This window comes from Naumovozyma dairenensis, chromosome 7 (assembly GCF_000227115.2).
Source record: "Naumovozyma dairenensis CBS 421 chromosome 7, complete genome".
NCBI classification, from domain to species: Eukaryota; Fungi; Ascomycota; class Saccharomycetes; order Saccharomycetales; family Saccharomycetaceae; genus Naumovozyma; species Naumovozyma dairenensis.
In genome coordinates, this window is record NC_016485.2 from 1376587 (window position 1) to 1388189 (window position 11603).

Below are 11603 nucleotides of genomic sequence, written 5' to 3' on the forward strand. Positions count from 1 at the left end.
AGGAAGAATAACAAAACGTATATTATTGACGAACATCTAAGACAAGATCCACACTACAAAATAGAAATCATATCACAAATTTGTTCATTTAAATAATAAATTTCGTTAAATATTCATATAGTATACATATATAATAGTAGTTAGCAGTAATAAAAAGTAATTGACAAAGACTAGAGTATGTTATTCTTGTCTAATCTAAACAACAGTTCACTAGTTCTTCATGTTTTCAATAATCAATTCTTGAGCCTTTTCAACACCTTCCTTAGAACCTCTAACATAAACAATATCCTTAACCTTATCAGATCTCTTTGGAACATCAATAACAACATCTGCTTCATCTCTAATCTTCTTGATGTTAGATCCACCTGGTCCAACTAATTTATTGAATTTTCTTGGATCAGCACACCAAACGTAACCAACAAAAGTAGATGTGGCTGCTTTAGCAATTCTATCTTCAATTTGCTTGACAACCCTATCCAAAGTTTCCGCTTTCTTAGCTTCATCTATCTTGACTGGTGTATCTGCCTTCAACTCATTATCCTCGGTTAAAATTTCACTGAAATCAATTGGTTCATAAGTTAATCTCCATGGAATTTCACCTTCTTCACCATCAATACGTGGTTCACCAACTTCTTCAATGGTTACTTTGAATTGTTGCTTCTTTTCTTCTTCAGTTGGACGGACCTTTTCCACTGGAATAACCAAATTGTGACGATTCAAACGGTTGGCTCTTCTAGTAGCATTACCGTGTCTAACATGAACGAATTCCTCGAGTCTTAATTTTTGAGTGAATGCACCACGTTCAGAAACAAATTCTTGTAAAGCAGCAGGAACTTGAATTTCACGGTCAAAATTATCTCTAATAATTTCAGTCATTATTTTCTTTTCAGCCTTAGCAATATTATCTGGTAACCCAGTCAAAGTAACAGGACCAGTTTCATTCTTATTTGGAACATTCATGATAATATTGAATTCAGTTTCTAATTGACGACGAACCATACCACCTGGACCAACTAAAGCACCTTGTCTTTCATTTGGAATTTCTAATTCCTTAGTAATACTATTTTCACCATCTTCAACAATCTTATTAATTTGTCTCTTAACACTCTCGACGAATGATTTTGGACCTTGAATGGTAATGACGTTACTTTCTGCATTAGCATTTGGAATATCGATAGATTTATTTCTAATATCTTCACCACCAGCTTTATTAATAATAGTTCTTAAAGTATTACCACCAGCCCCGACAATAGTTCTATGATATTTACGATCAACCTCTAAGGACTCAGTAATGAAATCACTTGCTTCAGAGACAATAGATTCCACTTTCTTAGCAGCTTCCTTAATGGCCGATCTAGTACCAGTAATTTCCAATTCCACTTCACCAGTTTCTTTAACTTTAAGATCAGTATTCTTTTGTAAGAAATCCATCTCAACGCCGAAATCAGCTCTGATATCATTAATTGTTGAACCATTCTTACCAATAACTCTTGGAACATGTTCAGCTGGAACATTAATAACCATTTTGTATCCGTTTTCTCTTTCAAATTCCAAAAGGGCACTCAATTCTTCATAAGCTTGCTTAACACCACGAGATGGACCCCTAATAGTAACAATGTCGCTAGTTCTTGGGAAATTAATGAAAACATTGTATTTATCTTGCAAACGATTACGGTAAACTCCGTTAGCACCAATCAAATTACGATGTAATTTTTGTGGGACAATCAATTCCTTAGTGATGATATCAGCCCATTTCTTAGATTCAGCAACTATATATTTTTTAGCTTGAGTTAAATTATACTCTAACCCAGTTAAAGTAACTTCGACGGTCTTGTCATTGTCCTTAGCGTCATGGTTAGGGACATCAATTTGACAATTGAATTTTTCACGGATTTGATTCAAATTGGCACCTTTGGTACCGACTAATCTTGCGACTGTGTTGTTTGGAATTTCCACGGTCAACTTAGATTTCTTAGATGGATTTTCCACGATGGAGTTCAATGCTTTGTGGACAATCTTGACCGCTTTTTCGTCACCTCTGATGGAAATGTGGTTGGCATCTGGAGTATGTAACCTGATTTGAATGTTACCTTCTTCATGAGATACTTCATCAAGGATTAATTTCAATGTGACGTTATCTTGACCAGCTAGCAAGTCGTCTTGAATTTCAGCAGGTAGTTCGAATGTCTTTGTGGACATATTTTTTTGCTTGGTACGTAATGGATCCAAATTGAGATTAATTTTTTCTAATCGTTCCATTGTTTCTTCTGCAGATGGTTTGAAATCTTCATCGGATGCCTTGGAGAATAAAACAATGGAATCATCATTGTTATGGAAATAGTCACCCACTTGAACGTATGGAACTTCATCTTCTGTAGCTAGTAAGATGTGATGTATGGATTTATGGAATAATTCATAATCTAAATCAGAAATCGTTAAAGTTTCTAATGGAGTGATACTGTTGACGAAACTAATCAATTCCTTACGAGCAGATTTAATTTCATTAGAGGAATCAGATTTCGAACTTAATTGAATGGTAACGTTTGGAGTATCTTTCAAAGTGGAAACAGCTGGTAAGACAATTTTAACATCTGGGTAAGCATCTTCAATTGGTTTCAAAACGTTATATTTGATGAAATACAAAGCCAAGTTCTTAGCGTGGACTAGATTCTTACTGTGAGATTTTGAAATATCCAAGGAGTCGACGACGAATTTCTTAGAATTTGATCTAGCAAATTCTATTGCTTCTTTCACTTTATCAGCTTGACCAACAAATGAAACTAATTCATCGGTTGGATCAGTAGGGAAAGTAACGATAACATTGAATTCTTCCTTCAATTGTTTAGCGTCAATTAAGAATTGGAACTTAGTTGGAATCTTAACTTTTTCCTCAGTCAACGTGGATGATAACTGGTTCAAGAAATCTTGTACTTGAACCTTTGTGGATTTAACATCTTCACGAGGACCTGAAATGGCGACTTCGGCAGAATCTTGGTAAAATACACATTTAACATCATCAGGGATAGACAAAGAGGATAAGTTAACGAATTGAGCAATCTTGGCGTCTTCCACAGGAACTCTAATGTTTAGAGTCTTTGTTTCTTCTTTCACAATTTCTTCAATCTTACGTTTAGCCAAATTAACAGATTCAAAATCACCATGTAAGTGGACATCCACGGTGAAATCATTCAAGTCTTCATCGTATGAATCTGGGTTATTTTCTCTTGCCAAGTTGATTCTGACTTCGAATTGATCAGAGATTTCACGGATGGTTTTACCACCGGCACCAATGATGGCAGCTCTACATCTTGCTGGAACAGTCATAGAATCGTCGATTGGTCTAGTTAATTTCTTGACTAAGTCTCTCTTGGCAGATTGAACATTTTCAGCGATACCGGAGATTAAGAATGTACGAGAATTCTTGGATAAAGTGGATTCGACAGAGACGTTGTAGGTCTGTTTGACGTTTTGAACGATACGAGACAATTCAGGTTTGGTGATAGATAATTGAGAACGTAGGTCCAAAGTGAAAGTTTCTTGAATGTTTCTGGAACGCATACGTTTAGCAGCAGAAACTGGGGATGGTGACAAGGATGAAGAAGATAAAGATGGAGTCGAGAAGTTTGAAACAGGAACAGGTTGTGGTTTCATGTTTGGACCCCAGGAGACCTTAGAGTTAGCGAAAGCAGAGTTGGAACTTAAAGATGGTAAATCCTTTAAAGATGGTAATACCACTTTTGGTTGAACAATAGCTGGTTCAGTAGTTGAGGTGGCAGCAGTGGCATCAGTTCCTTGTGTAGCAACTGAAGCGTCTTCAGAGTTTTCAATTGTAACATTGACATCATCAGCGGCAGATTGATTGATTTCTTCAGAGGCAGAGGCAGGGACAGTTTCAACAGGAACAGGAATTTGTTCGTTTTGTTCTTCAAAAGTAGTGGACATTGTTTATTATTTCAAAAACTAAAACGTATAATGTAATCGTGGCAAACCAAAAGGACAAAAAATAGAGAAGAAAGCTAAACGGATAGTTTTCTTTTTTAATCGAGGAAATGGGAAGGATAGTACAAGTCTTAGAAAACTACTGGTATCCTAAGTTGTTAAACAGATCAAGGATGAATGATTGATGTATTTGTAGTACTTGTTATAGTATTGGAAAAAGAATAACCATTTTACATGAAATAAGTGTAAACGGTGGCTTTGTCTTACATTACAGGTATTTTTAAATTTCACTTCAAGAATTATGACAGTTGTTCACTTCACGATCACTTCGCACTTCTGGATTTCGCGAAATTTCCACAGCGAAGAAAAATAACATCGTTGGTGGCCTTTAGGGCTTATTTTGCGTGGTAGGACTTGCCCTCATAGCCCTGTATAATTCAGGCGGGGCGGGGCCTGGAATTTAGCCCTTTCGAAACTTTCTCGGGGAATCCTTAATTGTATCGAGTGGTAAATTCTTGATAAAGCAGGTACATCTTAAGAAGGGTATATGAGTGTGCTGAGCGAAGTAGCCATCGGAACTTAATTTCTAGATTCTAAGAAATATTTGTTCTAAGGATTCAATGGGATCGGTGCATTTGTCCTTTGTTAAAAACTCTACGGCAGGCATAGCTTAAACCTACTGGAAGGATAAAAATTGCTCCTCGGTAGGAAATGATAGCTGTATCCCGTTATTTGGGTTAGTATGGTACACTGTATGAATCTCTCGACATGCTACCATTGTTTTCTTCAAAAGTTACAGCATATTCTCTTGAACCATATTGTTTTATTAGGGGAATTCGATGTAGTATATATATACGTGAGGGTTACGTAACGTAACGTAACCAAAATATTGTAGATGGTGAAAGAACTCCGAGAAATCATGCTCGGACAGCGGAACATACGTATATGTCATAATTTAGGAATACCGCTCTATGTATAAGATCACCGTTGCAGTTGCAGTTAAGCAAATTTTAGATTGTTGATGGCAAAAGCAAATGATACATCCAAGTATTAGATTGTGTAAGGACATTCCATTTAGAAGTAACTGGGTCAATGGCATCGTACTACCTTTCTTCGTTTCCGAATAAGAGGACCACAGACAAATAAGATATTATGGACGAAGAGTACCTTTGTCTGATATATTGTGGGCTAGGCGTAGTTCGTGTAATATTGAATGTAATACTAATATAATTTGAGCAGGTTAGTATATCGGACATGTAAACATTAACTTTGTTGTAGAAACATTATAACATATAAATATATATATGTGTGTGTGTATGTGTGTGTGTCTGTGTGTGTGTCTATGTCAAAAGAGAGACAAGACAATATATATATATATAATTAGAGCAGTACACAAAAACAAAGAAAAGAAAAACAGATTATATAGACTCTCAATGAATACTTCTGAGCCTGAATTAATTTAATGTTTTTGGGTTGGTAATTGAGCATTGTGATGAAGCGCACAAGAAACACACACTTTATAAAGATACTTTGGATGAATACCGCTGTTTACCCCCATACATGGAAGAGAAATTAGGGATAAATGTGAATGAGAATTAAATTCCATATATATAGAACCACTGGTTTTACTTAGAGGAAACAGTTCCCTTGAACTTCAAGAGAATATATCGGAAGAATCTTTTTACCATAGGTACTTCGGGAAGAATAGGTTAGTATTGACGGGATACTAGTTGTGCCTTGCTCAATATATGGAGAATCGTGTTAAAGGGGAGTACCAGCATATGGTGTATTCTAAACTGGACAATCTTTTCACAAACTACCGATGCTAACTTTATCACCGAAGCAAGTTCAGAGTACGTTACCAATCTTAGAGCCTTTAGGTATCGGCCTTACTATCGTCTGTTCTTATTATTTAAAGATCTGAGCTATATCGTATGCCTAAAGGTAGTTAAGAGATAACCTTGATCTATTAATAAGAAGTAAAAAATTACGTATTTCAAAAACCAAAAACCAAAAATCATATTAAGTGTATCGCTTCAAATAGTAGATTTCCATCCGATTTACTAAGGTATAGTAAAGGATCACCTACGCATTGGAAACAAGAGTTGCTGGAGGTATCCATAGTGAGATCTCTCCAGTCAGATAAAGAAAGGACGAGCTTTCATGTATAATTGAGCAGATGAATCTCAGATAAAGGAGGTTAGTACATGAGAATATGTACAACGTTCAGGAAAGGACATACATTATTACGATTAATAAACAATTTATAAAGTATATATTCCTTAATAGACATATATCCTTGGTAGACTATCAATAGGTGAACCTCTGAACTAGAGAACTAACTAGACGATCACCTTCCTACAGTCCATAAACTAATAAAAATAGCCACTACGTACTGTTTTGTCCTCAACATTAACAGGGAAGATTTTCAATTTAACACATTACGGCACGTCCACCCGCCAAGAAAACAAGATACTCTCTAATAGAAAAGCATAACAATACAAGTAAAAATACATATGGATAGAGAATCTGTTCGCTAGCCTATACATAAAATACCTAATTCCCATCGACAGAGTTACACCTGTAAAAAAATGGCCTTCACAATCAAACAAGAAATAGCAAATTTCGGCGGTAAATTACTGAAATTGTCTCATGAGTCGATTTCCACCAAAACAACAATGGACGTCAACGTCTATTTACCCAAACAGTTCTTTCAATCCACGTCCAAAAAGATTCCAACACTTTACTACCTATCAGGGTTGACGTGTACCCCACAAAACGCATCAGAAAAGGCCTTTTGGCAACCACAAGCAGACAAGTATGGATTCGTGATGGTTTTTCCTGACACATCACCTCGTGGTGAACAAGTCCCCACTGACCCTGAAAATAGTTGGGATTTTGGTCATGGTGCAGGATTCTACGTCAATGCTCAAAAGGATCCGTACGCTAAGAATTACCAAATGTTTAAATACGTCCATGAGGAATTGCCTAATGCGTTGTCCTCTTTCCATTATTTCCAAAATAAGATTGATTTCGTTAAATTGAAATCCATTACCGGACATTCTATGGGTGGATTTGGTGCTGTGAGTGGATTTTTGAAGTTATATAAGGATTTTGCTTCTTGTTCTGCCTTTGCACCTATTTTGGCACCAAGTTTGGTTCCTTGGGGTCAAAAGGCATTCAAAGGTTATTTAGGTGACGAGGAGAAGAAGTTGTGGGGAGAATATGATCCCTCTGTATTGGTTAAATCGGTGGAAAATGTTGATGACAAGAAGATTTTAGTACATATTGGCTCGAATGATCCATTTTTGGAGAAGCAATTGAAACCGGAGTTGTTTTTGGCTGCTTGTAAGGGGACAAGTTGGGAAAAATCTATTGAGTTGCACATAGTTGATGGATTTGATCATTCTTATTATTTCATTTCTACTTTTGTTCCTGAACATGCTGAATTCCATGCCAAGGCATTGGGGTTGGTATAAATATGTTTGTAAACTGTACACATTCTATTCATAACTTTTACAATAAGATGACTGTATTTTACGATAACATTGCCAATTTAATCGGACGAGAGTTGAAACCGAACTAGTTCGATGAAGATTCGTCATTGATATAGTCCGTTCCAATGACAGAGCAGTGCTCTACGAAGAGTATAAATTTAGGTACAATCACTTTTATTTTTTTTTTTTTTTGTATGAGTATAAAAAAACAAATAAACGGAAGAAAGCTTTTTAAGTAATAAATTTATCATGGGTATATAATTGAATTTTCTAATTTATAAATTACAGAGTGTATATGTTGACTGATCGATACTGAATGTTCCGAAAAATAAGGGTATGTTGGACAAATAAAAATGACATTAAACAAAAGAACGGGAATGAACCAAGGAAGAAAAAAAAAGGAATTCCTGGTCAAAAAAACGTAAAAAGAAGGTGAATAGAAAACTCCAAGGTAAATATGCCTGTTTATGCTAATGGTTCAACATTGTTTTCATATTGATTAGCATAATTACCAGCAGGATCATAGGAACAGATAACATAATCACCCCAAACACCACCACAAGTCTTAATACCACAACCAACTTCAGTTGAAGATTTCCAAACAACTTGAGTGAAATGGCCAGCAGAACCAGCACCTGGGTTACTCCAATCATAATCTGAAATTTCACCGTACCAAGCGTCAACAGCACCAGTGGCAGAGTACCCTAAGGCTAAATTTTCACCGTATGGCCCACCGGAATGTTGTAAGTTACCAGAACAATCGTACGCATCAGCATAAGCTTGAGCATATGAAGCTAAGTTGTCGGACCATTTCAATGCTGGGGTATCTTTATGTAGAGCTCTCTTTGCGTTATGTGCACTTAATACACTGGAGGCAAAATCGGATAGATTGTCGTCAGAAGCTGTAGCGGAGGTGGTTGGTTCCACTGTAGTAGTTGTTGGTTGTTGTTGAGTAGATGTAGTGATTGGAGTAGTAGATGTAGTGGTAGTAGTGGCCCCATGAAGAGTAGCAATCGGAGCAGTTGATGTGACAGTAGTTGATGGGAGGTGTTGTGCGAAGTACTCTTCGTTACTAACTGCTGTTTTTGTAGCCTTAGCTGCAGCGTCAACTAAAGCTTTGGACTTACTGGCTTTGGCTTGTGAGACTTTAGAAGCAAATACCTTTAGTTGGCTATATAGAGAAGCCTTTGGCATTGGAGCTTGAGTAGAAGTTGGAACTGGGACATTACCATCGTAATTTACTAACCCATTCAATGTAATGTAAGTAGTATGGGTATTTTTACCTTCAACAAAGACAATACCTTGGACAGTGACCACAGCAGCATTATGATCATGTGCAGTAACAGTAACTTCAGGTTGTGCAGCTGGTGCAGCAATGGCAGTAGAAGCTAATGCAACAAGAGATAATTTGGAAAACTGCATTTTTAATAAAAGAATGTACGTTTAAGAGTCGAATTTATAGCAAAAGAATGAATGGATAACACAGCCGACTGGAGGTATATTTATAATGACAGGGCTATGGACAAAAAGGAATGGATTGGTAACCGGCAAATGCTTACTTTTTTATGTTCTTAATGAAACATTGGAAACAACAATAGAAAAGGAAAAGGACAATTAAGATGAGAGAAGTGAATTACAATAGCTTTAATATATATTAAATTAATATTCTAAATAACAAATCTTATTTGATTTCTGGCCGTGATTTAACTGGAAAAATATTTTTCTATTCTTCACTTGACACTGACAAAGCCTCGTATGAGATCATTTGTGCAGGGATTATCTACATATTTACCTTTGTCCAGAACGGTCCAATTAATAGCCAAATGAAGTAAAAACGTTCATTACATGTATGTCTGGAGTTTAATACAGTACATACTACATAAGTAAATTAGTAACTACTAACAAAAAATGTCACGTATAATATAGAGTACCTTCTCTCAGAGAACGAAGTACTTCTTATGCAAGTATCTGATGGTTTTTACGACCCTCTCGGGCAAATCATGCCAGTTTTAAGTGTTAATTTACATAGGGACGTAGAGGAGTATGCAAGAACTTGCGTGTGGGGAGATAAATCCCGATGGCTGGTTCGCCCCTTTAGGGAAAATCACGGACGGAAAAGAAAGAAAACAATTCAAATATTTTTCCTAAAAGGGAGAAGTAATCATTTTCCTGTTCGTTTGAAATTTATTGCATTCAAAGGGTGTGTGCAGAATGACCCCCAATCTACATATTTTCCCTCCTTATACAGGACAGAAGTCTTCTTTTCTTAGGTCAACTATTCAACAACAATGTTACTTTAATGTCCATTTTCTCGAAGGAGCTTTTCCCACTCATTAACTAATATGTTAGAACTTAATATGAAACTCAGTATTCAGGTTATGAATGTGTTATTCTCTCATTATCGATGGCGTTTATAGGACCATTTGTCATCTTTCATTGATATATGATGAAAACTCTTACAAATGTATGATACAAAGACAAAAATACCAGGCTTTCTTCTTTCTCTCAGTTCAAATACACTGGAAAGTTACGAGACTATTTCTTGTCTGAGTGACTATCTTTTTCTTTTCTTTTTACTTCTTCATAATCAATCTAAAAGTGCCTTGGCCCTACAAATTCTATACAAAAAGACAGTCTCGAGTAGGCTATGATCATCAAAGAGAGGTTTTTTGGAAGACGGGCTTTCTTTTTAACATGTGTAATGATTAGGGTCTCTTCCAATAATTTGTGATTACCCACGTACGGGCGTACATACGTAGAACCAATCTTACTCAACTACGGTACGAAAGTTATTCCGTGCTAGCAACTTTCACGTGCTTCTTGCCCTTTGTTCTAGAAAGGTATGTTGCAGGTAGGCCTGGGTGCGAAATCCACCTTATTTGCCGGGCCCATGAATTCTCTTGGGGAATGGATTTTTAGAGTAGGGTCTTTTTGAATATTTTAAGCAGTTCTGCGGTTCCCACCGATGGTTCCCAAAAGTTTTATGGCTGTCACTAAGCAATTTTCAAAGAAAAAGTGGGTCCGTAGGAGGACTGCTTAAAACCTTAGGGTGTACATTACATTTTTTTAAAATTGGGGGTACACCTAGGTCTATTTACAGGTAAATTCTAGTACCCGAACTATTTAAAATTCAATTTAGTCCCTTTTAGGAAAAAAGACTAATTAAGCGGCCCGGAGCTCCGTATAACGAACTTCTCATTATGGATCGTTTTTTCGTCTTGTCGTTAAAACTTATCAAACGATAATGATGGAATTTCCGAAAAAGGTTAAGAATTCCTCGAAGAATATTAGCCAAGAAATCTAGAACAATCATATGTTAAACCTTTAAATGGTCCTCAATTTTTTTTTTTGGACGTTTTCTCTAGAGTGAAACGTTTGATATTCAGAACTCCGGATAAAGTCGTTTCTTTTTTTTCAAGCGTTATTAAGCAGTACGGTGATAGTACGTATTACTCAATTGAGCGGTCGAGTGATCCGTATTTCTAACTTGACATAAACTTCAATAACGTTATGGGTTGCTTTTTTTACAACATAAGGCTAAATGTCATAAAACTATATCGAAAACAGTTTTATTCTTGGAAATTTGGCCTGAAGTACCGTGGGAATAATAGCCATATTTAGCAAACTTCTTAGGAGGTGCATTTTGTATGTACTGTATATAGATTACTATAAAGCTAGTATTACTGTACTTGTAGTTTTTTCCTTGAGAAGGGTTGGCCAAGCCCAATGTCAATTAACGATGTAACGGGGTAAGACTTTTACAGTATAAGGTAATATGTACTAATTAAGGATTATCAGGCGGAGGAAAAGTAGAAAGCATGATATTGAGAAAACTTGTGCCATACCTCGTAAGCGTATGTCGGATAAGTCAAAAATTAACAAATTCATAAAAAGATAGTTATAGATATATGATAGGGAATAAAGAAAAAAAAAAAAAAAAAAAACGAAAACTACCTTAGTTTAAAGAATACCTACTTTTTTCCTTACTCGCTCTTTGTTTTAGTAAATAAAAAAAATAAGGTTAGTAAATAGCTAGTCCTGTCTTGGCTGTAAAGTTTTAGGTAAGGGGTGTCTTTCCTTTTCCAACTGGAGTCCTTGAACATCTACGCACTAACTTTCAGAAGCTCCACTATTTGTTCTTGAATCGAATCTCTAGAAAGGAGAATA

The 11603-nt window shown here is 36.1% G+C and overlaps 3 protein-coding genes across 3 annotated transcripts; 1 reads left to right on the forward strand and 2 right to left on the reverse strand.

Moving 5' to 3' along the window:
* Window positions 1-210: 210 nt before the first annotated feature.
* SCP160 (Scp160p) lies at window positions 211-3942 on the reverse strand (the record flags this gene model as incomplete). Its single annotated transcript, XM_003980169.1, has 1 exon — window positions 211-3942. One exon carries the CDS (start codon window positions 3940-3942, stop codon window positions 211-213), a length of 3732 nt encoding a protein of 1243 aa, XP_003980218.1.
* Window positions 3943-6530: 2588 nt separating this feature from the next.
* Window positions 6531-7418, forward strand: NDAI0G05600 (S-formylglutathione hydrolase; the record flags this gene model as incomplete). Its single annotated transcript, XM_003980170.1, has 1 exon — window positions 6531-7418. One exon carries the CDS (start codon window positions 6531-6533, stop codon window positions 7416-7418), a length of 888 nt encoding a protein of 295 aa, XP_003980219.1.
* Window positions 7419-7901: 483 nt separating this feature from the next.
* Window positions 7902-8858, reverse strand: NDAI0G05610 (CAP domain-containing protein; the record flags this gene model as incomplete). Its single annotated transcript, XM_003980171.1, has 1 exon — window positions 7902-8858. The coding sequence occupies one exon, from the start codon at window positions 8856-8858 to the stop codon at window positions 7902-7904; it is 957 nt and encodes a 318-aa protein (XP_003980220.1).
* Window positions 8859-11603: the final 2745 nt, after the last annotated feature.